Source organism: Perca fluviatilis, chromosome 9, assembly GCF_010015445.1.
Source record: "Perca fluviatilis chromosome 9, GENO_Pfluv_1.0, whole genome shotgun sequence".
Lineage (NCBI taxonomy): Eukaryota > Metazoa > Chordata > Actinopteri > Perciformes > Percidae > Perca > Perca fluviatilis.
The window spans coordinates 15,674,130-15,701,732 of record NC_053120.1 but is presented as its reverse complement, the minus strand read 5'-3'; the positions used below and the strand labels follow the sequence as shown (position 1 = coordinate 15,701,732).

At 38.5% G+C, this 27,603-nt stretch overlaps 1 protein-coding gene and 1 long non-coding RNA gene across 5 annotated transcripts in view; one reads left to right on the top strand and one right to left on the bottom strand.

The window, feature by feature from the left end:
- The first annotated feature begins 6,207 nt into the window (after positions 1-6,207).
- Positions 6,208-27,603, top strand: part of kank3 (KN motif and ankyrin repeat domains 3) — a 34,788-nt gene continuing 13,392 nt past the window's right edge. Inside the window, exons 1-4 of one of the 4 annotated variants that reach the window (XM_039811568.1) lie at positions 6,208-6,310; positions 25,696-25,768; positions 27,079-27,161; positions 27,474-27,500. In XM_039811568.1, the coding sequence (XP_039667502.1) occupies positions 27,125-27,161; positions 27,474-27,500 (64 nt within the window). In that variant the 5' untranslated portion in view covers positions 6,208-6,310; positions 25,696-25,768; positions 27,079-27,124. Of the gene's footprint in view, positions 6,311-25,695; positions 25,769-27,074; positions 27,162-27,473; positions 27,501-27,603 lie in introns of all 4 variants that reach the window. The other 3 variants (XM_039811567.1, XM_039811571.1, XM_039811569.1) reach the window with 3 other exon arrangements.
- On the bottom strand, positions 19,972-25,323 carry LOC120565654. Its single transcript, XR_005640275.1, has 3 exons — positions 25,119-25,323; positions 20,429-20,575; positions 19,972-20,286 (listed from the first exon to the last, which is right to left on the bottom strand). It is a non-coding gene; the product is annotated as an uncharacterized LOC120565654 (long non-coding RNA).

The following is a 27,603-nucleotide window of genomic DNA, read 5'->3' as shown; positions in this document are numbered from 1 at the left end:
TATAGGTATGTCATAAACGTCATAAAACGTCATAGTGGTATGATATGTCATAAAACGATAAAACGTCATAGTATAGTATGTCATAAAACGTCATAGTATAGGTATGTCATAAAATCCAATATAGTATAGTATGTCATAAAACATCATGGTATAGTATGTCATAAAAAACGTCATTGTATTAGTGTCATAAAACGTCCATAGTATAGGTATGTCATAAAACGTCATAGTATAGTATGTCATAAAACGTATAAAACGGCCATATAGTGGCTGGGTCAAGATCAGAGTGGCCAAAACCCACAAACCACACTAAACTGAGAACTGACACTGAGAACACAGACACACAGGAAAATAGAAAGAAAAAAGAAGAACGGACATTGATTGACACAGACAGGACCACACAGACAGGAGGAAATGACCACAATAACACAAACAGGAAGAACGGACACACGGAGGAAAGATGAGACCAAGAGAATCCCACATAACCAGACACAACACACACAGGAACACACACAGAGACAGGAATCACAGAGACACAAACACAGAGGAGGAAATACAGAAATGACAAGAAAAAAGACACAGGAGACAAGGACACACAGGAGAAAATACAACAGGAAACGAGAAGAGTATAAATAAAATAGTAGAACAAGAAATAAGAAAATAGTGGAGAAGAAATAAAGAAGAGAATGGATAATAATGACAGAGATGGAACACACACAGGAAATGCACACAGTGAGCAGGAAATAAGGAACAGGAACGGAGGAGTGGCCAAAAACACCAAATCCACAGAATCAGGAACGTGGAGGAAAACACACAGTGAGAAACACCCAAGCCAGGAACACACAGGACACACAACCCCAGGAACAGGAAACACACATGGAATCCCAGGACCAGGAACGGCCACAGAGAAACAGGAAATGACACAGGAGCACAGGAAACAGACCATAAATATGGAGAAACAGGAGGAAGAAAATGGTGGAGAAACAGGAATAAACAGGAAGAAACACAGGAACAAACAGGAATTTATGAAACAGGAGGAGGAAGAAATAAACACAGGAACAAAGAGGAACAAACAGGGAATGGAAGAGAGGAATGGAGGAACCGCCATAGTATGTCATAAAACATCATGGTATAGTATGTCATAAAACGCATAAAACGCCATAGTACAGTATGTAATAAAACGTCATAGTATAGTATGTCATAAAACATCATAGTATAGTCTGTCATAAAACGTCATAGTATAGTATGTCATAAAACGCATAAAACGTCATAGTATAGTATGTCATAGAAATCATAACAACGTAATATAGTATGTCATAAAAGTAACAAAAAGTCATAGTATAGTAAGTCATTAAAAAATCTGACAATACTGACAATACATACATTTATATAATCATAAAAGGTCATAGTACAATATCTCATAAAAAGTCATTAAAAAGTCATAGTATAGTATGTCATAAAAACATTAAAAAGTCATAGTATAGTATGTCATAAAAACATTAAAAAGTCATAGTATAGTATGTCAGAAAAATCATAAAAAGTCATAGTATGGTATGTCATGAAAAATCATAAAACGTCATAGTATAGTATGTCATAAAAAGTCATAGTATAGTATGTCATAAAACGTCATAGTATAGTATGTCATAAAACGTCATAGTATAGTATGTCATAAAACGTCATAGTATAGTATGTCATAAAACGTCATAGTATAGTATGTCATAAAACGTCATGGTATAGTATGTCATAAAACATCATAGTATAGTATGTCATAAAACGTCATGGTATAGTATGTCATAAAACGCATAAAACATCATAGTATAGTATGTCATAAAACGTCATAGTATAGTATGTCATAAAACGTCATAGTATAGTATGTCATAAAACGTCATGGTATAGTATGTCATAAAACGTCATGGTATAGTATGTCATAAAAAGTCATAGTATAGTATGTCATAAAACATCATGGTATAGTATGTCATAAAACGTCATAGTATAGTATGTCATAAAACGTCATAGTATAGTATGTCATAAAACATCATGGTATAGTATGTCATAAAACGTCATAGTATAGTATGTCATAAAACGTCATGGTATAGAATGTCATAAAACGTCATAGTATAGTATGTCATAAAACATCATAGTATAGTATGTCATAAAACGTCATGGTATAGTATGTCATAAAACGCATAAAACATCATAGTATAGTATGTCATAAAACGTCATGGTATAGTATGTCATAAAACGTCATGGTATAGTATGTCATAAAAAGTCATAGTATGGTATGTCATGAAAAATCATAAAACGTTATAGTATAGTATGTCATAAAAAGTCATAGTATAGTATGTCATAAAACGTCATAGTATAGTATGTCATAAAACGTCATAGTAAAGTATGTCATAAAACGTCATAGTATAGTATGTCATAAAACGTCATAGTATAGTATGTCATAAAACGTCATAGTATAGTATGTCATAAAAAGTCATAGTATAGTATGTCATAAAACGTCATGGTATAGTATGTCATAAAACGTCATAGTATAATATGTCATAAAACGTCATAGTATAGTATGTCATAAAAAGTCATAGTATAGTATGTCATAAAACGTCATAGTATAGTATGTCATAAAACGTCATAGTATAGTATGTCATAAAACGTCATGGTATAGTATGTCATAAAACGTCATGTTATAGTATGTCATAAAACGTCATAGTATAGTATGTCATAAAACGTCATGGTATAGTATGTCATAAAACGTCATAGTATAGAACATCATAAAATCATAAAAAGTCATAGAATATATCATAAAAGGTCAAAGAAATCATAGGATAGTATGTCATTAAAATTCAGAAAAATTCATAGCATGGTATGCCATAAAAAATCATAAAAAGTCATAGTATGGTATGTCATGAAAAATCATAAAACATCATGGTGTAGTATGTCATGAAAAGTCATAAAATGTTATAGCATAGTATGTCATAAAAAATCATAAAAAGACAGAATAATATATCATAACAGGTCAAAGAAGTTATAGTATAGTAGGTCTTAAAAAGTAACAAAAAAGTCATAGTATAATATGTCATAAAAAGTCATGAAAAGTCATAGTATATTATGTTATAAAAAGTCATAGTATTGTAGGGCTGGGCGATATGGAGAAAATCAATTATCATGATATTTTTGACCAAATACCTCAATATCGATACCGCAACGATATGGTAGTGTTGACTAATGGTGCTTTCACAAAATATTTAAACAATGAGATTTTTGATAAATAATCCTCAGTAATGTGGATATAATGACTAAGTGGGTAAGGGCAAATAATAGAACAGTTACAACAGTCTGGTAAGTTCAGAAAATGACATAACTTTACTGTAATGCAGCGTTTAAAACCAGGAAAAGACAACACTTATACCATAATATTACAATATCCAAAATCTAAGACGATATCTAGTCTCATATCACGATATCGATATAATATTGATATATTGCCCAGCTCTATAGTATAGTATGTCATAAAAAGTTATATGATGTAAACACAAATAATCACTACTGCTGTTTCTCATTACCTACTTAAAATCAAGCATGAGTTACAAATATTTAACTTTTGTGGCATTACCAAAATTAAACTAAAACCAGGGGAAGAATAATGAGTCTGTTGAAACAATATGACACTTCTTTGACAGAAAACACTTTACTCAAGGTCCACTTAAAAGCTTTTTCCCAAGCTTTCAACCACATCTTTATGGGCTTCCTCAGCATATGGACTTCCATCATGTGATAACAGGTGGTATTATAACCCATTTTATTTTCAAAGGTGGTCTTTTGGTATTGGATGTGACTAGCTTTGGTCAAACTCCATCCCCTGAGAACAATGAGAAGAAAAAAAAACATTAGAACTGGTTGAAAGCTCACAAAAAGCTAGTAAGTGGACCTTGAGTTCAGATAATATTTTTGTCAAACTAATGTTTCCAGAGTCAAGAATAAATTTTGACACTCAATATGAACCCCATTATTACATTCACTCCAAACAAAACAAGACTCATTGACTTAATACATTTATTTCCTTTGAATCTAAAGAAATGTTAATATTACTATTTAATAAGCTGGAAGATTGAACATAAGCCTTCAAAAATGCCTTTAAAAGTAAAAAGGAACAGCTTTAGCTGTAGGAAGTGGAAACTAAACCGGTTACACCTTACTTCAAGGTATCTAAATAAGAGTGATGACACTGTCATGAACGTGTCATAAACATTATAAACAAGTATAATACTTTTGTACTTGTGAAATATATATATATATATATATATAAATATATATATAAAACTATTAAAGTAAAAGTACTTGGGTGAAATGGTCCCTTTCAGAGTTATATAATTATGGAATATTAACTGATGCACACGTAAGCAGCATTTGTCTTCTACTTCATGTAACGTAATACAGTAGATAGTTTAATCTATAGCACACTATCATGTTTTATGAATTGATTATGTGTTATTGTAAGTAGCATAATTGAAATAATACTAGTAAAGTAAAAGTACCTTAATATTGTACTTGAGTACAGTACTAAACTTTTGACAGTCATTTTTTGTAGCCTGTTGAGTTGGAAGAGGTACAAAAATCCTCCTGAAAAGTACCTTCAAACTGAAACAACAGCGTCCTCAGCTGCTGGTAGGCAGATAATGCACTTTATGAGGCTTCACGGTAGGCTCAGCTGTTTACTTCCATACTAACACGTTGTGTCTTAACTGTGACTAGACCGTAAAACATCTCAAACAAGCGTTGGTTGACTTTAATATGAACAGACTGGTAGAATCACATATTAGATATAGCCTACTCTATGTATAGTAAAACAAAAGAAAACAGTACTTCTAAAACAAGGCAAATGGGCTAAAACGTTTTGACATCGTTCCTGGAAAACCGCTGTAGGCTAATGGGTCGATCGACATTTGTAGCATGCGGCCTGGCCATGAACGAATAAGCATTTTAGAATTGTCACTTTGTTTGGCGCCGTTTAAACAAACTGACGAACAAGCCCTAACGTTAGCCCTCTGTCGTAACCAGCCAGAGGCTCTGGATCTTGTTCCTCATTTGAGGATTCAGCTGTCAGTCATTGATTCGGTCGAACTGTAATCAGTGGCAAACTCAAGAAAGCTGCGTCAAAATCAACAGTTAGACAAGAAATGGCCGTTTCAGACATGATCCTGCCTTCAAAATAAAAGCACAGAATGGGTAAATTGAAAGATTCTATAATGTAGCCTGTTATAGTGTATACAAAAACAAAAATACTTTACATACAGCCTTACAATTTTTCTTGGCATAAAGAAGTCTACAATTATTGTTACATTCCTGGACAATGCCACAAATGGACATGTATTTAAATGACAGTGCATGTTTTTTGTCCATTTATTATGTAAAATGGATAAGGCAGCTCACTGATGTTGGTTTATTTAGTTTAGTTATGAATACAGTAAATAAAGCACACAACCAAACACAGATCCAACAGAAATTGAAAACTGAAAAAATAATGTTTTTATGAAGACGAATCAGAATCTGCTTTATTGGCCATGTATACACAAACAAAATATTTGACTGTTTTTTTGGTACTTTTTTTGTATTTTTATATTTTTAAACACATAGAACAGACAAACACAATTGAACAGGAACAAAACTTTCTCCCACCCTCTGCGGTCTCGATGAAAGAAAAACAAATAAACAAAAAACAAAAACAGAAATCACACCTGTCCTAGTCATTCTCCTCTAATTCTTGTGATGTTGAGGTCATTAGGACTGATACTTGTGCTGCTGCGTTTTTACATAGGTCTAATAGTCGATGACTATACTGGGTTTTACGTAACTTACACACAGTTCCAAGAACAATTTATAGGAACAAAGAAATGGACATACAGCTAAAATCAAGGAACAAAGATAGGCAAAAATAATCATAGAACTATTATTTAAACATAAAGAGCAACAATGACCGACAACATACAATGTCTATTACAAGCCAAGTGTCAAATTACTAGATTGCTTTAGGCTATAAGTGGCTGGTTATGTACAGTATACACATGTATATATTTCTATTTACAGTAGGCTAATAGAAAACAGAAAAACAAAAATACAACCAGTTCAAAATTGGCGATTTATTTTGAAATCATTAACCGGAAAACGTATTTTACATGTTACATAACTTGACATCAGTCAGAGGGGTAGGAGTTTTTTTTTTTTTTTTTTTTCATCTTCTCCTCCTTAACTTTTCTTACCTTCTCCTGAAAGTCATGACAAGTCTCAGTGAGACTGGACGGAGAGAAGCCAGAAGGTAAGAAACAGCCCTAGGGAACGATTAACACACATGATACTGATACGTATTGATTAGCTGATTATTGCCTGACTGATCAACTCCGTTAACCGACAAAACAATTTACGCTGCGTGTGTTCCTCAAAGTGTAACGGTGAATTATTGATCACACCTAATGTAAGTGTCTCCGCAACGCCACCAGAAAGACTTGGAACGCTTTATTATGGTTGGCTGCAGTAAATCAATGTTTTTGATGCTCTTTTATTTTTCACTACTTTTCTTTAAGAATCACACAAACAAAGGTCCTTTTCTAAACGTAAAATTAAAAAAAAACTTGTGATTTGGGGTGTCATACTTTAAAAAAAGAAACGTGATTAATAGTTTTAGATCAGAATAAGAAAATAATTTATTGCCAAGAAAGTAACACTTAACAAGGAATTTGCCTTGGTTGGTCCATACATGAACATATTAATAGATAGGCCTATTGATATTCTTAACATATGCTTTTCTGCTCTTTAATCTTTGATGTTGATGTTAAAGCAGTTTTAGACACAGTATTGTGCGTTTTGTGATCATACTTTTGTTGTTGTTGCTGCTCCACAAATCAGTACATGCATCTTTAAAAAGCATCTTAAACTCCTTTTCGTTGTCTTTCTTTTGATTTTGTACCGTTCTTTTAATTTTGTTTTGTGTACACAAACTCAGCTTGTTCTTAAAACATCATGGTTCTCTGTCTATTTTATCTTCCCGTTTACCCTTTTTCCTTCTCTTTCTCCCATAAAGCACTAGGCCTGTTGTTTTGGAAAGTGCTTGATAAACAAAGTTTGTTTGCTTGCTGGTAGAGAGCAGATATACCAGAAATATCTCTTAGATTTAGTTGTGGATGAGGCTATTAAATGGGATGGAAATCCCCACCTCCCCTATTGTCAGAAGTGTTAAACGTCTCCCCAGCTGATCTATTGTCTGTTATTCTGCTGTTATCTCAACCTCCTCAGTTTGAGCAGAGTTTTTAAACTGGTATTGGATGTTCAGATGTTGAGTCGGTCACAGTGAGAATTCAAAACATAAACCGTAAACAATCCCTAAGTATCCAAATGCAATAATGCAGGAAGAAATCCACCAAAGAAGATGCAGAAACATCTGAGTAAAATATGGTCACTCCCCTTCCCAAGGGGTTGTGGAACGGGATTCTGGGAAACTCCTATACAGTCATTTTAAATTTTTTTTTTTTATTACTGTAACAAGGATCTTTGCCTAACCTTAACCAAGTGTTTAGTTGCCTAACCTTAAAGCGGCTATAATCTATATTCTTTGATAATAACAACATATCAAATGACAATGTGTCGAATTATCACGTGAATCTGCAGCTCCCCTCAGCTTTTACAACAAGTTCTAATCGTTGTTTAGCTCTCACTGCTCTCATAGTTTCATTTCTAGCTGCATCAGGCAGCTGTTTTCAGCAAAAAGCTCTAAATAGCCGCTGTACGCTACCTGCTCAGCATCAAACCGCAGACAGACAGAGAATAGCTAGTGAACATAATGGAGCATTTTGTAGCTAAATAGACAGATATTTCCCTCAGGAGTTGGTGGAGACCAAACAACGAGCTAAAAGAGAATGAATATTGAACGTTGGATGTTAACAGGCGATGTGATTGAAATCTCGTATTACAGGAGGGTGAAAGGGTTTGTTACTGTAAACGAGAGCTGCACATTCAACTTTAACCACAATTTTGAAAGAGTGTCCAGTTTGATAATTGATGATGGTTGCTACTGGTTGGGAGCAGTAATGAAGTTTAGTTTTCTTGTTTATGATTAAGTTTAAATGATTTGATAGTAACCATAGAGAATCTATTGTCTGGTTTGGGAATATTCATGTGAAGGATGTGGAACAAACTGATTGGATAGAAGGCTAAAGAGAAACAATGAATGTTTATTTGCTTAAGTCAGGAATGTCAGGATGCGGGGGCCTTTTTGTTGAACTTCCACTTTGGCGTCTTCTTGTAAAATGAAACACATTAAAGCTAGAGTTTAAAGTAGCTTACTAGTTTAAACTTTAATGCAGTTTTAAATGGATGCAGACAACTGTAGTTTGTCATTTTAGATGAAGGTTGTTTCTTAATGTTGTTTTTTTGAAACATTCTAAGGCAAATACATTTCCTAAATTGATAACCACGAGACAATCAGCTGCACAAGAATGAGACGTGTAAGCAGAAATTGACCTTTTAAAATTAGTGTTAATCTCTTTAACAAGTTCCTGTCTCTCTCAGGGGAAACTGTCTTTCTGCAACAGGACTCTGGGGTTTGACTTACTGCTGTCGCCTCAAAAATAGATTTGTTGGAAGTGTCAGTGTTACACTCTGATACTCTATATTTCCTCTCCTGGTCCCGTTATGTTTTTCTTTTATACACACTTTGCGCCGAATGCATGTTTTCTCGCCTTGTTTACACCTTAGAACAGTCTATTTAATTAAATCTGAATTCAATTTTGGGTGTGTGCTCATACTTATGAGCCTGATAAGATGCATGCTGTCGTATTTTTAGCTCTATTACGAGTGGTTTTAATTTTAGCGCCTCAAGACTGTGAGTTCTCTGTGCACTGCAGTGACATGATGAGCGAAGAGAAAGCTGGACTCATGGTTAAGATGACAGTGTACTACAGTTAGAAACAAAATTGGCATTTTTTGGTAATCTGGTGGGTTTGCAATCGCAGTGTCATTCACTGTCTCCCGCGTTAACATTTGTAGTTCATTAACAGCTTGTGTTATTTCACAACATGTCTGTAGAGGAGCACTTCCAGGACTCAAATTGTTTGCTTGAGGTGCTCTTTGGATGGGACAATCATATGGCAAAACTCAGGAAACTCCAAGGCACTCTCTTTAGAAAAATTAAAAAGCCTTGGTCATCTTAAACCGATCTGATATCGAGGCGTAGTCGGGGTGGGGAGGGGTTGCAGTTCGTGGGCTGGGGATCTCATCGCTGCTCTTTGCAGATGATGTGGTCCTGATGGCATCATCGGCCTGTGACCTTCAGCACTCACTGGATCGGTTCGCAGCCGAGTGTGAAGCGGCTGGGATGAGCACCTCTAAATCGGAGGCCATGGTTCTCAGCAGGAAACCGATGGAATGCCTTCTCCAGGTAGGGAATGAGTCCTTGCCCCAAGTGAAGGAGTTCAAGTACCTTGGGGTTTTGTTCGCGAGTGAGGGGACAATGGAGCGGGGGATTGGTCGGAGAATCGGTGCAGCGGGTGCGGTATTACATTCCATCTATCGCACCGTTGTGACGAAAAGAGAGCTGAGCCAGAAGGCAAAGCTCTCGATCTACCGGTCAGTTTTCGTTCCTACCCTCACCTATGGTCATGAAGGCTGGGTCATGACCGAAAGAACGAGATCCAGGGTACAAGCGGCCGAAATGGGTTTCCTCAGGAGGGTGGCTGGCGTCTCCCTTAGAGATAGGGTGAGAAGCTCAGTCATCCGTGAGGAGCTCGGAGTAGAGCCGCTGCTCCTTTGCGTCGAAAGGAGCCAGTTGAGGTGGTTCGGGCATCTGGTAAGGATGCCCCCTGGGCGCCTGCATCTGGTAAGGATGCCCCCTGGGCATCTCCCTAGGGAGGTGTTCTAAGCACGTCCAGCTGGGAGGAGGCCTCGGGGAAGACCCAGGACTAGGTGGAGGGATTATATCTCCAACCTGGCCTGGGAACGCCTCGGGATCCCCCAGTCGGAGCTGGTTAATGTTGCTCGGGAAAGGGAAGTTTGGGGTCCCCTGCTGGAGCTGCTCCCCCCGCGACCCGACACCGGATAAGCGGACGAAGATGGATGGATGGATGGATCTTAAACCTTTAAAAAAAACTCTGATGCATTTCGGCATACAAGCCTTCGTCAGGGAGTCAAGCTTGTGTTATTTGTTTTGGTGCTGTTTCAGATACAAGTTACACACTGAAAGTAGCCTAACGGAATGTGTCCCAGGGCTCATCTGACGCCAAAACACTGTACAGAGGATCGTAATACGCTGACAAAAGATGTCATAACTCCTGGAGAATTATCGTGGCGGCAACTATAATATATTTTGTCACAACAATTGCAAAGAAAACCATAGAAATGCAGCTTTCGCATTACAAAGTAATGCACCAGGAAAGTGCGCTTGAGGAGGGATCTTGAGCCTGTACTGTCGTTTATTTGTTATTGAAGCAGATACCCACTGATTAAAATCACAACAATAATTCCCGGAGAGTTTAAACATTAATTCTCTGCTGCTCTATAAAAGTATGTGGTTTATTTACTTTTTACTGTTTTAAAGTTAAAGCTTCTTTTCTTTTCTTCTTCTTCTTCTTCTCAGGCAACAATTAGTTTTAAGTGTCAGGGCTGCGTGGAACCTGATAGCAGGAGGTTTTCATCATAATTAGCAGGCATCCAGGCTTTGAAAATGGAAATTACCACTTTCAGCTTCACGCCAAATCCTCTGATTGGAGTGGCTTTCCAAATTGTCCTTGAAAAGAGGAGACACTCTTTAGAAGTTCATTGTGTTTGAGAGAAGCAGCTGCGAGTTTTCTACATGTAGCTTTAGTTTTTATGAGGTAGAAAAAACACTTTTGTCTGTACTTATTTTTTTTTTTTTTTTTTTGTAGCAGAGACCATGTACAACAATGGCTCAAAAGTTGGCTTCAAGCTGGACAGGAAGTACTGAGCAATTACAATAAAAGACAACTGTACACAGCAGAATGTAATAAACAGGAATTACACAAATATTTAATCATAAAACAAAGGCAGTTGTGTTGTCTCGTCTAGTTCTTTGTAGCTGGTAGACCCTTTTATAATCTCCATAATATAATTTGCCTCATTAGTCTCGAGATGGTGATTTATGAAACCTCAATTTAGGTGTTTTTTTGAAAAGACTTTTGCAGATTGAGTTTGAATTTAATAGTTATCTCGAGATATTGGCCATGTTTCAAACTGTGGCAAGATGACAGAATCATGGTTTTGCAGCAGTGTAACTTAGTTACGGCTAATAATGTGAATTTAGTTGTCTGATTATTTTCATCATAAAGTCCTTCCGCTTGGCCTTTTGAATAAATTCAATCAGCTGTGATCTCTCCTGTTGGGCATTTATATAATTATGTCCAGCTATTAGATTGGGACAGACTCTTGAGTTAACTGAGACACTGAAAAACTTAATTATCTTAAAAGAAAAAGATATTTCAGTTGTGATTGTGAGAAAATAGCGTTTGATCGTTTGAGATGACTTGTGATTACTTCTTAAAAATGAATATGAGCATCTCAGAATCACATTCATTATATCTTGATAAGGGTGAGTTGTGACAGGAGAAAAACAGATGTAGACGTCCAGATAATGAAATACTTAAATTGGAATCTCAGGATAACAGACCACCCTTGTGTTCTGTAGTTTTATTTACAGCTTGAAAATTAGTCAAAGGTCGTCTCTCTGAATGGATCTATACAGTCAGCTCTCGCCTGAGCCTCAGGACCTCTCATTTCGAGCTCTGAGGCGGTGCAACATCATGAATAGTTTAGTAAAGAATGAAAAGGTTATTAAAGGACAAGGCTGCCGATATTCATTAGTTAAATTCATTGTCAAAACCAGCGACTTCCAGACTTCCCTACCTTGTCTGCCCCACATGATTGTGGTCTTTGCACATGATTTGTTTACATTAAGAAAAACACAGAATATAACCAAATCCCAAATCCCTGTAGGCTATATAATGTTTGATCTGTATGGTCTATTGGTTATGAAGAGTTTGCACTCATCTGCCTACGAACAACCGGTCATACTCTCTTATGAAATGGTAAAACAAAACCGGACTATAATAAGACTGTTAGTGAGTGTCTACCACTGTGGTCTAATCAGACGCTCCTCCCTCTGCTATCTTCACTGCCTGAGAAACACTGAATGAAAAACATAAGGCTAAAAATACCAACGTTAACTCAAGTACTTGGGCAGAGCTTGGGAGAGAGGCACTGATCAAACTGTGTGCACTAACATCAGAGTGGGAAAAACACCAAACTAACCAATCACTGCTGCATTTTGGTTTATCTGGTACACTGATCATGATTTACATGTTGTGATAGTTGACCCTAAAAAGCTTTTTGGCTGGTGAAATGGTGAAAGTGGCAGACTGGTTTGACTCTTGTGGCATGTGCAACAAAAATGTCCGACTCTCGCTCTGCCTGAACTGACCACTTCTCTCTGTGGAAGAATGAAACCACGACTGCTTTTGGAAAACTTCCTGCATGTCACCGTGATGCCACAAACCTTTTGAACCCAATTTTCATTTTTGGATCAAACAAGGATTGTGTGCTACTGAAAAGTTTGTGGTTGTACTCAAACTTTCTCTGACGCTGATTGGTTCGGTAAGCTGGTAGTTCAGACACAACAGCATTACTTGAAGCCTGACAAGATAGATTTTTGCTATCTGATCTGGCGCTTCTCGCGTGATCTCGTAATATCACGAGAATCCAGCTGCCGTGCAAGGTACGTGGCCTTGAACTCCAGTTGTCTAAATTGGTTTTCCAGCTCAGAGATCACCTCTGGTCACTGGCTTATAAGAGAAGAAATGTTGTGTTTAGCAATGAACGACACTGACCTGTTCAGTTCCCACTGCAAGATGAAAACATATTTTACAGCCTAATTTTTATTTCATTTTTTATATTCCTGTCTTTTGTTTAACAGTTTTCTCTATCCTTTTTCTCTTCTTTCTTGTTTTGTACTCTCTATTGCTAATTTCTAATTTTGTAAAGCATTCTGTAAAAAGCTTTTTTAGCAAAATGCTTTAGAATACTGGTTCATGTGGCCGGGTTGGTTGAGTGGGTAGAGCAGGCGCACATATACTGAGAGGTTTATGCCTCAACGCAGAGGTCCAGGGTTGGAATCCGACCTGTGATGATTTCCTGCACTTCTTCCCTTTCTCACCTAGCTGTCCTGTCAAATTAAAGGTGGAAAAGCCCCCCAAAAATAATCTTTAAAATACTGGTTCATTTGCAGTAGAGTGCTCTTTAAATGTTGTAACTGTCTTTATTAATGGTTAATAAATCCTTTACTACTCCTTTACAATTCAGTTATAAGCCATGAGAGTAACTTTTGGGTGAAAAATCTATGTAGCTGGTTTATCATTAAAGATTTCTTTTTTTGGGCATTTCCACCTTTTTAATGGACATGACAGCTAGGTGAGAAAGGAAATCATCACAGGTCGGACTTGAACCCTGGTCTTCTGCGTCAAGGCATAAACCTCTATGCATATGTGTGCCTGCTCTACCAACTGAGCTAACCCAGTGGCCACTGGTTTGTCTTTAATATTCAAGTCTTTAATAAAGGGTTGAGAGTTTTTGCACTTTTTAAGTAATCAAGTCTGCGGTTATAATTGTAAATACATTATTAATAAATCTCTCAAAGGTAGGGCAGGGTATTGTTAAAAAATAATTGATACCGATACCAATACCGTGACTTCGATACCAGTTCCTAAACAATACTTTTTTCCATACCAATTTTAAAAAAAACTAAAAAAATTACAACATTACAGCACAAATCTTTGTATTTATTTTACAGCTCCATTCTACGTGAGCCTGTCTCTGTGTAACGTAGAGTTTTCCCTGCGTGTCTCTGCGACCTGTAACATTAGACAGCCAATCACAGACATGATTGGAGCTTGGTAGAAGCATGCTGCATGCTTATTAGCTCACGGACTCTGATGAGATTTACTCCTTAGGTATTGAAATTGGGTATTGAATGACAAGGCATTTTTCGATTCTCAATGCTTTAGAGGCAATTCGGCCGGTGCCTGAAAAGTATTGAAATCGGTACCAGCCCTACTCAAAGGTTTCACTTTTTTTTAATACACCAAAGTTGTAAGTCAGTTGATTTTGGTCCAGATGCTCTGCAGCAGTGGATAGTCTACCTGATGGACTAAAGAGCTAAAAAAAATAAAATAAAAAAAAAGAAGACAAATTAAGTGTCCTGATGGAGCAGGCTCAACACAACTTGACAACCTAAAAGTTGATTGTTATTGCTTATAACTCATCTATGATCCTTTTCGTAAGTGGCACCAAAATAGTGAAAAAACGATAAATAAAAAAGGAGGTAAACGACTTGTGTAATATGTATAACGTAACAGACGAGGCAACAGAAGAAGAACGAGCAAAAGCCACATTTTATGAAAGAAGGATTCTCCTTTGCAATTTGGGTGAGATCACTCTGCAGATTGTCTCGGGGTCAGCTGCATGGCATCAATATGTTCAATTAAGTTTCGTGATGCCTGGCAGACATCAGATTGCCTCTCGGGAATAATGAGCGGCCCAAATCTGAGAAGCTAACTGAATCGGTGCCTGATGGAAAACTAAATTAGAGCCCACAAACATGTATTTCCACAGCAGCAGCTCCATGTTGATGAAGGTGTGTTCGCAGGAGCTTTGGGAGACATTTTAAAGACCTACGTACACCCAGTGCCTTGTCATTACCCCAACGCTCTCCATCAAAGAGATGCTGAACTGGTATAATTTCCACCAGTGAAGGAAATAACATGATAATAGACACATATTTCAGTTGTTTCTGGGTAGAAAGCTGCTGACATCTGGTCCTGTTCTGTAGTTATGAGAATCAAACATCTGGAGACTCCAGTTGCTACTGTTGTAAAAGAGATATATGGGTCAGTCTTAAACACAAATCTGTGGACCGGAGATACATTAACATGGTGTATATTTTAGTTATTTAATTGGCTAGAAAACAAAGAGCTGAAATGATTAGAGAAAAAGGAAATGTGCGAAAAGAGACACATCTGTAAATGGAAAAATCAGTTGAGAGAAAAAAGGCTTTCCTTGTGTATTTAAAAAAGCTTCTACAAAGGTTCAGTTTGTCATGTTGGGGAAACAGCCTGGAGATTTTGTCTCACCACGGAAGGAAAAATAAGGTGTTTTGGTCCAAAATGCAATGTGACATCAGAGCTTGAAAGTGGCTAATTAGGGAAAACTCGATTTGTGAGCGCTGCTTTGTTTCAGGGAGGGGCAGCCAGCCGTCAGCCATGAGAACACTTCCTTCTAAGCTGACTAGATGCTGCTGCTGGGATACAAACTGTGTGCAGCTCTCTGGGCTGCAAACTGATGCTAAAATCAATGTTTCCAGAAAGAAACGTATAATGTTGCTATTCCAAGAATTCAATCATGTCCAGTCCGGTCTTTTGGTTCTGTGGTCGCCCATGTTTGAAAATTTACTGGATGAAAAACCATAATGCAGTTTTAACAACAGATACAGAAAGTTGTTACTGGCAAGAGACATACTTTTAAAATTGTGTTTTTTAAAGGATATTTTTTTAAAGTTACTTTGTTTCTTTGCTGAGTCGCAGTGAGGGATAGGAACACAAAATGGGATTTTTGTACTAAAAAAACTTTAAAAGATAACCAACTTGATTTGACAAACTCAGACTGCTGAAGCTTCAGATATCTGCTGAATGTGTTTTTGCTCAGAACTGAAAGGACTATGGATTTTGCCCCAATTTCAGCAATGAATATCTCTTTCAATGTACATAAAGTATGGGCATGTGAGTATTGTATTTTTGTATTACACTTTGAAAAATGTGAACCTATCCTTTTGAGCACATTGATAAACGTAGGATGTAAAATGGAGGCTTCAGGTGTGTTGTGGGCCTGAACTGATCCTGTTGTCATTGGCCACATTTGCTTGCAGGTGATAGACAGTTTTCTGCATGACAATTATATGACCGTTGAAGTTATAATTCACAAAAAATTACAAAATTTAAGATGAACCTTGGTCAACTAATATGACGTGAGATTTAGTGGACTCAATCAAAGTGCATTTGTGCGACAGTCGGACACCACAAACTGTCACCAATGAAAAAGGAACACTGCTGAGTTCAATGATACCCCAGACAAGAGTCTACGTCAAACGGTCATAAATTGTGAAAAGGGGCATGGCTAAATCCTCAGGGGAGGGGCAAATCATCATCAATGAAAAAGGAACTCTCTGCTGAGTTCAATGATACCTCAACTGGTTCAAGTTATGGCCTTAGTATATGGGCATGGCTAGAGTATAGGAGGCAGCTCAGAATCCCATGTAGACTAGAGTGCGGATCGGGCCGCATTTTTCTGTGCGAGCCCGGCCCGCGTCCAACAGAGCAGTAACCGAACCTGAGCCGAGCCCTACAGGCATTAAGATATTTATGTCCGAGCCCGATACACAGTTAAAATCTTTTTTTTTTTTTCTCATACTAATGACACATGTAGGCTACGTTTGTTTGTGTGGAAAGCCCGCTTTTATTAAGCAACTGTAGGAAGGCATTCAGAAATGTCAACAGATCAGCGCACACGGGGCAACAAGTGCATGTTAATAAGTGGTTTAATTTAAAATGTCCAATGTGTTAACCTTTCCTGCTTGCTTCGTTTCTGACCGTGGTCAGAAAACCAGGGGAGACTAGTTACCTCCAGGGCCGACGTTATAAAATGAATAACGTCTGGTTAAAATCCCGTTTCTGGTGAGCAAATGAATGAACTTGGCTTTCTGTCTGGGGTTTATTTCGGACACCGCACACACTGTGTACAAAACTTAAACTTATTCCACTGACTCTGCTCCAGTCGCATCTACACGTCTGCTTCCTTATCTGTCTCTCTTCTGCCCACTTTACACACACACACACACACACACACACACACACACACACACACACACACACACACACACACACACACACACACACACACACACACACACACACACACACACACAGCTCTCTTAAAGGAGCCGCAGCACCATTTTACAACAAATGCCTTATTGCGCTGATGTGAGCCCGACCTGAACCTGAACATAATTTCTAAATATCTGTCCGAAGCCGGCCCGTCGGGCTCGGGTTGGGTATCCATCCTCTAATGTAGACCACACATAAGTTTCATGTAAATCGGTGGATAATGTTTGTCATTTAAGGTTGATTTCCTGTTGCCAGCAGGGGGCGCTATGACTACGAGTCAATATTGGCCTGTAGATGTCCTCAGGCCTAGACCTTTGTCAATAAATTTCAGGCAGATTGGACAATATACGCTCGAGGTACAACAACTTTCTCGTTCATCGCTAAATACTCAAAATGTCCACATGGTTCGATGAAAAATCTTGCTTTTACTAACTTTCGGTACGGTCTTGAGATGGCACGGCCACAAATAATAAAATAATAATAATAATAATAATAATAATAATAATAATAATAATAATTCCTTCAGTTTCAATAGGGCGTCCGCCGTAGTCGAAGCTCGGGCCGTAACCAGAATGGCTCTCGGAGAGCACAGACCTCCGCCAAAGCTAATGGTCAATTTCCTGAGTCATCAAAGTCGTTTTTCTGACTGCGGTGTGTTGTTGAACTTCAAGTTGTAATGTGGAAACAAAATGGATGCTACAAAGACGTGTTATATTTTATTTCTCAGAGCGTTTAAACAACACCTTGATAGCTGTTTCCATTATTTGCATGACAACGAAGAGCAAAGGTACCAGATTGGTGAGCCATGAAATATGACCAGGAACACATTTTTGGGATTTTTCTTACACAACATAAATACACGCTTCCACCAAGTTCCAAAAAAATTGGGCCAGCTGTTTTTCCGTAATCCTGCTGACAGGCAAACTAACAAACCAACAAACTGAGCCAAAAAACTATTTCCTTGGCAGAGGTAACAACTCTTAAATCAGCACTTTTAACAATGATGTTGGCAAGTCTGACCTGTCACTTGCTACTGACTTGTGAGGGCAAAACAAAATAGGCCCCATCCTTACAGGAAATAAGGTTACATGAACACAATGTCAGACTGAATGAATTACAGTTAAATGAAATGGCATTTCAGTCTGATTATCAGAATAAGAAAATCAATAAAGTGGAAAAAGGTGTGACAGGCAACTCAAAGTATATCATCATGGAACACCTCAAATTAGTTGAATCTCAGAGTGAGGAGATCTGACAGAGAAGGAAGTACAGTATTAAGTCACTGGATGAGTCGCCTCTCTTTATCCTTCATGAGAAGCTTTATGTCGAGACTTTAAACCAGAGCAGCTGCTTCTCAGCATCTTCAGATCCACTGTGGAGCCAGACTCTGTCTCTTTGTCTTAAAACTCACAAAGTGACAGACTTCCACAGTGACTTTATTAAATTCACTTTGTGACATTTTGAACCTGGACACAGTCAGAAAAAGGCAGGGAGTGTACAGGGGGGTCTGGTGTGGAGAAAACAACGAGGCCTCACAAAACTTCTTCGAAAACAGCATCGCCACCAAATAGGCATAAAGCCTCATTGTGGAGGCTGAATGTGCCTGATTGTGTTTGCTGGATAATCTGGAAGGAAGAGGGAGGAGAAGCAGGAGGCATGTGATGTTTGAAGTCGACCTGATTGTGCTAAAAAAATGATTTTTCTTTTTATCTGGATAGAGCAGGACACACAAGATGTTAAAAATGTGACATCAGTGTGTGATTAATGTTGAAGAAATGGGAGACAGGAAGTGGCAGAAACCGTGTGTGTATGTATGTGTGTGTGTGTGTGTGTGTGTAGATAGTATATATATATATATATATATATATATATATATATATATATATATATATATATATAAAAAAAAAAAAAAAAAAAAAGAGAGAGAGAGAGAGAGAGAGAGAGAGAGAGATATAGAGAGAGAGAGAGAGAGAGAGAGAGAGAGAGAGAGAGAGAGAGAGAGAGAGAGAGAGAGAGAGAGAGAGAGAGAGAGAGAGAGAGAGAGAGAGAGAGAGAGAGAGGTAACAGTGTGTTATTGTGTGACACTTCAACACTTGAGTCTTCGGCTAAAAGTGCTAACGCGTTATCTTACCTCCCTGTGATGCATCATGTGATGTCGGCCTCTGTGCTGTTGATCGCAGGATGTGTGTGTGTGTGTGTGTGTGTGTGTGGTGTCACACTGGCTCTATTTGTTCAGCTCTCAGTTTTTGCTTGTCTTCGCTATGGTGTTTTCCTGCTGCCTTCAGGAAGCAGCTTTCAGGACGGCCTGATGTGTTTCCTGGCAAGAATCCCCCCCCCCCCCATTCCTACTGGGAGACAATGGGAGGTCTCCCACAGGGGCATGAAAGGGTTATGTGTGTCTGGTGATGAGGGGGATTTATTGGGGGAGTAGTGGGCTTCCCTTCAGGAAACTGCAGATTTATCCCAGCAGCAGAGAGGCCCTCCTATGTGTATGTGTGTACTTGTATTTCTATGTCTATGAGGCCTAAATATCCTCAGGGATAAAGGCATGAAACAAATCTTCACCTCGCCTCTAAAGTAATTAAATTAGTAGTTGGATTAAGGTTTAAGATTAACTGGGACGAGAGTTGAAGTTTGTTAAGATGGACATTTGCGTTAATATGTTTACTGTTTTAGAGCAACAAGTAAGTCAATGTTAGAACAACTGACCTCAAGGTCTATTTAAGAGCTGTTCTGGACTAAATCATCTTGAAAACTATTATATTAAATTTGCTAAATTGGGAAAATTAACAGTGGATAAGATTTGTGTTTTATGTTAAACTGAAAATGAAATCAGTGAATCTCCTAACAAGTAGCCTATAGGTGTGTGTGTGTGTGTGTGTGTGTGTGTGTGTGTGTGTGTGTGTGTGTGTGTGTGTGTGTGTGTGTGTGTGTGTGTGTGTGTGTGTGTGTGTGTGTGTGTGTGTGTGTGTGTGTGTGTGTGTGTGTGTGTGTGTGTGTGTGTGTGTGTGTGTGTGTGTGGTTCTGAATGGGTTTTTTCTCATGTAAAACAGTCGGATAGTAAAAGTTGCTGTCAGTGAGAGAGGATGTCGGCTTTCACTCCTTCATCGTCTGTCAGATTGACTTTTCTCAGGAAAAGGGTGGTGGGCGGTGAGGATGAGGTCACTGTTTCAAAACATGGCCCCCGAGCCTCGAACCAGCACATTTCCTTTTCCACTGAACGCAGGACAACTCCATGTTTACTTCTTCATAAGTCTGCTCTGGGACGATGTGGTACTTCTCCATTCGTCACATGTTCCTACTGAACCCGAGAGGAAAAACTGTATCAATAACAAATATTATTTGAGTGATTTTAGGAAACATTTTTGGTCACCAAAGTACTAATTCATCCAAGTTATATTTTATATAAATAAATGTTACTCCTGAATCTGCTTGCTACATACCAACTACCCCGGCTGCTTGAAGTCTGACCCACTCATCACTAAAGATTAGGGGGTGTTCCTCGTTTAACTAATGGTGGATTCGATTGCGGCTCTAAAAAAATCTGAGAACCTCAAACTGTTGTTGCTCCTATTGTGGCATTGAAGTCCCTGTTGAGAAGAGAGAAAAAAAAAAAGTCAAATTGTGGATTTGGAGAATCATGACACCCAACGATGATTCCCTTAAATCCCTATTTTTGTAGAATTGGCCATTTCTATGAGTAAAAATAAAACTGTACTTATTAAAGTTAATTGATGAGGTCCGCAAACACAATAACGTCCAACAGGGGGAAAAACGCAAGCATTCATATAATCAAACGGGTTGTAAACATCCATCAGTCAAAATGTATTACCGGAAGACTACCTGGCGGCAATAGCCACGTCCGCCATTGCACGAAATGTCGCCTCACAAAGGAGATAAGCGCACACTCTTGACGTTATGAACCAAAAACTGACTTCACTCTGGCAGGAGTTTTTCAAAAGATCAGTTTTCAGTGACCTAAAATGGAGTTTTCTTGTGGACGAAAGACAAAAACGCATAGAAAAGGCTACATTTAAAAACAAAATCCCTGTGTACGTGTGGCTAGGCCTTAGTTGCTGATGGTGCTGGAAGACATCGAAGATTATTGTGTAGCTGCAATTTTAAGAAATGCGACTGTAGTGTTTCATCAAAACTGAAGTATGTCATTTAATCTGTAGCCATGGAAATACAGACGTCTAAGGCTGTTTAGTTAGTCTGAAGAACACCGAAGTTAATCTGTTCACAATAAAAACAGTTTGGCGTTTACAAAATTAAGGTGGTATGCCCACAATGTGTTCACTATCATTTGTAGCTGTGAACATCATCTTTGTCTGACTGCAGGATCATGTGATTCTGTGTGTGTGTTTTTGTTGTTTGTGTGAATAAATGCACAAGTTTTCACTCAATGTACGCATATTTTGTTTTTGGCTTGTGCAAGTGTCACGAGCTCTGTGTGTGTGTGTGTGTGTGTGTGTGTGTGTGTGTGTGTGTGTGTGTGTGTGTGTGTGTGTGTGTGTGTGTGTGTGTGTGTGTGTGTGTGTGTGTGTGTGTGTGTGTGTGTGTGTGTGTGTGTGTGTGTGTGTATTGTCAGCATGGCTCTCAGCTGGTCAGGACTCAGCGGGTGTAGAAAGAAGGAATGCAGCTTCTCCCTGAAGTCTGTAATTTGCTGTCTGTCATCAAATCAGAGAAAAAAACAGCAACACTTGAGGTGTGTGTAAGAGAAGGAGAGGGTGCGAGGAGAAATTAGTCAAGAGGGTAGAGATGAAGAGTGGTAAAGTATAATGAAGAGAATAAGTTAAAGCTGCAAGCAGCGTTGGACGGGCCCTCGCACCTCCTTACGTTACAGGGGTTACTGGCAGACGCCGCTCCATGCACCTGTGTATTTGTGCGACAGTTAGACATCGCAAACCGTCACCAATGGAAAAAGGAACTCTCTGCTGAGTTCAATAATACCTCACACAATAGTCCACCTTAAACGGTTCAAAAGTCATCAAAGGGGGCGTGGTCTGAGTACATGGGCGTGGTTAAAGTATAGGGCACGCCTCAGTTTAACGCCTAAGTTTCATGTAAATCGGATGTTTGTCATATAAGGCTGATTTCCTGTTGCCAGCAGGGGGGCTATTACCAAAAGTCAATTTTTGATTATAGATGTCCTCAGGCCTAGACTATTGTCAATCGTGAGAAATTTTGTCCAAATTGGACAACATACACTCAAGTTACAACAACTTCATCGATCAATGCTCAAAATGGCCGCTACTAAAACGCTCACACCGTTTGACGAAAACTCAAGCTTTTAATAACTTTTCACCTTTAACGTCTTAAGATGGCACAGACCAAATTTGAAGTTGATTGAATGAAATCTCTAGGAGGAGTTTGTTAATGTACGACGTGGAAATGGCCCAAATCACACAAATTTCGAACTTTCAATTCAAAATGGCGGACTTCCTGTTGCATTAAGGGTATGGCCACGCCCGCCGATAGGGGGGGACAAACGGGTCTGTTGTCCCGGGCCCACAGTGGGGGCAGAACTGGGCCCTCATTAAATTATGGAAGAATTAAAAATCTTTTTTTTAAATAGGCCTATTTGTGGAAAAAAATATGTAGCATAATATTTGAATTAAATAAAAGCGTTTTATTTGTTTTCTTCCTAATTGTCCTGGAAATGGTGGTCAAGAACCCCCCCCACCCCCAACATAAAAATGGTTTGGCCACTGATCAAAATTTGATATTGTCACTTGATTTGAAGTTCAGTACGCTCAAAATGTCCGGTCAGCACAAGTCCTGAGCTCGGAAAAGGAAAGAAAAGAGAAGAAGAAAATAGAGGCCTTAGAGATTTTCTAAACAAATATTAAAAAAAGGTGGTGACGGTGAAGCTGGAACTGTCAACGTAGAGCAAGGTAAGAAACAAGCGCCAGCCACGTTACTGAGCCTTGTAACGTAACCTAACAGGCCAGCTCTAATGTTAACGTCCATTAGCTCGTATAAAAGCCTGACACAACACGTTAACTTTGACAGAAACAGTTGAGTTTGGTAGCTCCATCAGTAAGGATGAGACAGAGAGAGATCCAGCTGCAGTCAGGTGACAGAGAGAGTGAAGCGGGAGGGGCCCGCTGCCCCGCAACGGAGGGACAGAGTCAGGCTACCCGTGAGAGAGAAGAGAGAGAGATAGAGAGAGAGTGATGCGGGAGGGGCCCGCTGCCCTGTCGGAGAATCTGAGCAGGATGGATCAGAGACTGATTACACACTTAATTTCAGTGAGAGATGTGAGGAGAGGAAGAGCAAGGGAAAAGGAGAGATCTGGCCGCGAGGGGGGGGGCCATCTAAGATCTCGTCCCGGGCCCAGGCAAGACTGTCAGCTGGCCTGGGTATGGCTCCAATGAGCTTTTTTGTACGTGTTGACATGCTACATATGCGTACCACAGTTCGTTAGTCTACATTAAATGTACTGCAGGGGCTCAATTTCTTTAATTTTGTAGGGGGCGCTAGCGAGCCATTTTTGTGCGCCTATTCCCAAAATCTTAAAATACGTCAATTTTCACCAGGCGTGATGCGACCACAAGTTTTGGTGAGTTTTTGAGTATGTTAATCGACCTCAAAAAGGTGATTCATTTGCCAGGAAAAGAAGGAATAATAATTCCTTCAGTTTCAATAGGGCCTTCGCCACTGTCGGCGCTAAAGGCCCTAATAACAGATGTGGGAAGGAGGAGAGACTTGACTTTCAGGGGCTCATTTTGTTTGTTCAACAATCTAATTAACTTTGCAACACATTGTGCAAATCAGTTTCATGAATAATGCTCTACAGAATGCTCTAGTGAATCGTGAAAATGCACTAGAATATGATTTGCTAGCATTTCTGATCTGATTTCATACTTGTCAAAGCTCTAAAGATCTGCAGCATGTTTGAGTAAAACCCTTGTCATTACGTGTACTTTTGCATTCTTTGCTATGTTAAATGTTATGTCCCTATCAAAATATGAATGAATGAACTGCATAGTTCAAATTAGTAGAAAGAAAATATGGCGCTCTGTGTTTCTATGCGCCAATAATTATCATCGCATCAAAACTTCCCCAGAAACGCATGTGCTCTTTGTTTTATCTATAAAGACACATAACTTAATTCTCATTGATATAAAACCATATTGCAACTTTACTGGAACAAGTTAATTTGAATATGATAACTTGCAGCTTTTAGTAAAAAATTAAAGGAGGAGAGAAACAACTTGACACAAACTCTACCGGTCTTTAAAAAAAAAAAGTAGCAGTGTAATCCACCCTACCTATTTGAAATGACACTAAAACACATCTGATCACGTGTAGAAGAAGAGTGCCGACAAGGAGCTAAAGTTGCATAAACTAAAGCCCATTAAACAAACCATCTTGGAGTCATGTGTGGAGTTTATATGCAATGGTTAGCTTGTATTTGATCCTAAACAAACTCAAAGTGCAGTAAACTACCTCTCTCTGGTCGCACCAAATTAAACCAAGGTGAGGTCACATCCTTAAAAACCTTTTCGTATAACTTGTGTCTGATTGAGTCAGACACTGCAGCATAATGTTTACGGTGTTTTGACCTGAAAGTAGAAACTGACAAACACTGAGGAGAAACAGACCTGTGGCTGATAAGATACTGAGCAGAAACGTTTCCAGTTAGAGAAGATACTTTTTTTCTTTCCACTGCATATTTCAATTTATCCATTGTCCATAATAACTCCATAATATAATCTGTGATAATATATCCTGTCTGTCTGAATGTTGCGGTCTTTACTTTGACAATAAACGGTCTGTATGCTGCAGTCTGAGCTGACGGATGATGTGTGTGTTTAGGTTATCAGTAGTCGGTCAGCTAGAAGGACTACCGGCGTGTTGCAACAGCATGTGTTAGGAATGTGCCCAAGGCTGCTGGAAAACACATCTGTGTGTGTTTGAAACAAAATGAATGACTGCATGTATGTGAGGTTTGTGTGTGTGGGAGGTAAAAGTTACTGTACCTGACTGTCTTTGAAATATGAAAACACAGTGTATCTATGTTGCACAAATCTTTTTCTCTGTTTTGAAAGTTGTTTTACGCCTGAAACACACCAGCTTTATACGGCCCACAGCAAAACCTGTAATTTACTCAGTAAACCCACACACCTGTGATAGTGAGGTTTGTGGTGACGCAGGTGGATGCACACCTTGTCACAGTTTACAGCAGCGTTCTGTTGTCCAGAGTCGAGGCTTTTTCATACTTGCTCTCTTCTCTAGCTTCTCTAACTTCTTCTCTTGTCACGTGATAGCACATCTTCTCTGGTCTTGTAGAGGTTTCTTTTTGTCCAACATTGAGATGAAAACATACTTGGATTTCTGCAAGAGATAGAAAAAATATCTTTTTTTTTTTTTCTTCCAGTTTGGGATCAATAAAGTCCATCCATCTACCTATTAAAGGAACTCTAGTGCACAACAGCTGGAAAGATTGAAGCCTTGCCGAACAACCCAATTGATTAAAAGACTCCAAATTAAGGGCAGAACTCTAGACTCACTGTGTGGTATTTACATATAGATGACAAATTGTGACAGATGTTTTACACATCATCTTCAACTTCAAATATATTTGTGTCCCCAATGGGTGATTGGGTGTGCAGCAGGTATTCACTTGTCTGTATAATATAGTTATAATGCTGTACAGTGCTGATGTGTGAAATCTAATGGTGGATGTCTCTTTCTCTCTCAGGGCTGAGTGGAGCAGGAAGGAGGGAACCAGCCTGAACTTCAGCTACATGAATCGCTCAATGAGCGGCTGAGAGGTAAACTTTTCAACACAACAGCATTCATTTTACAGTTTTAAAGTTACAATCTGTCATATTTAAGTTAACGTTTCCTTCTTTTCTCTGTACTTGGTATAGAATTGGACAGAGAGTGTCCAGTTTAATGCCATTTTCCCCTTGCTGTGAGGAAATCTCTGCTTTTTTCCTGAAGCATAGGAAGTGTTTTCCATGTCCTGTCTGTTTGGAACAACCAGAAGAAAAACAATGTTAATATGGCTGAACAAAGAAAAAACCTAAACTTCTGTTGATTCTATTGAGACATTTTGAACAGATTGTGTTTGTCTTTTAAAGATAACGATTAACAGAAAAAAGACCGCTTCATTCCCAGTCAGATGTTTATGTATTGCTTCCTACTACTAAAAATGTAAAATTTGACTTTTAATGCGAGAGTAGTCTCATCATTTTTAATATTTTACATTGTTGTTGTTTGGCAATGATGTTTTACAATGTAGTCAGTCCCCTTAAGAGTTCAATTGTCTCATGCATCTGAATAAATAGACACTGCCAAAGGAAATTATACATTTGCCAGTGCAGCAGTATGTACTGTATGTCAGATTTCAATGGTCTTGTGGTGAGCAGAATCCTGTGGTTTCTCAGTAGAGTTGGATGGTGCGATACTGTCATTAATGAAGCAGCTGTCTTGTGTTTTTTGGACCCTGTTCAGCTCTTTGTTGTTGACTTTGTTCTGAGGTGTTTCCCCTGACGGCCAACTTCACTGTGTGCCAGGAGTTTCTGTACACATTCACACACAAGCGTACATTTGAATTTTAGGCATGTATCTTGAACTCTTTCTTAGTGACTTTGCGCACATGCACACTTTGCGGAAAAGATAATGTCAGGCCAACATTATTCAACACCTATGAAGAGAAAAAGCAAACAATCCATTTAACAAAACCACTTTATCTCTGAAAGAAAGGAATTCCCCTTCTTTTAAATTCAGTCACACGTGTTAACAAGCCAAAAGAAAACGCATAAACTTCTTTAGATGTTTCTGCACTTTATAGTATGTTTACAACTCCCATAAAGAAGCATATTTCCACCATTAAAGTGAGAGCAAGAAGCCACTTATTTGTTGTGTGTCTCATTTTAACAAAGACATGTTTATGGGAACATTTTAGAGAATGTGATTTTGATGCTTACAAAATAAATCAGTTCTATAAAATCAAAGCACACTTTCAACTAAACAAACTAATGTGCAGAGATTTTAGAAAGGACATACTTTTCCTTCCTCTTGGTCTTAAGTACATCCATGACAAATGCATTTGTGTCACTGTTTTTTTTTTAGCCAGGTATTGATTTGAAGCTGTGTGTGCTGAAAGGTCCCAGTCCTGAAAAATGACTCAGTCTGTGCAAGTTAACCCAAAGCTGCCTGGTAAGAAACTGCATGAAGATGTCCTTGTTTTTTTGTATTTCCACCTCGTATCCCAATTTCTATTATGACTGTGAACATGAGGTTTGGGTGTTGCAGTGTGCTGTTTGATTTATATTGATGTTGCACATTGTAACTTTTTAGTGTATTGACTATATTGTAATTGGTATACTGTGTCAACAAGTTATACTGGTTATTATTAAAACATGAGTACCATTATCAATGCAAGCTAGTATACATAGATTTAACCAATGCCGGATTTTGGGCATTGTGTTTTATGAGATAGGAAATATTTTTAACACTTTTTTTTTTTAGACCTCAAGGATCCACAATGCATTGAAGGTGAAAAACAGTGAATGTAAACATCATTTGTTTTTTTACAATGAAGCTGCACAGGCCATATTTAAGTATGAAACCATATTATCTGGTCACATGTCCTCTTCCC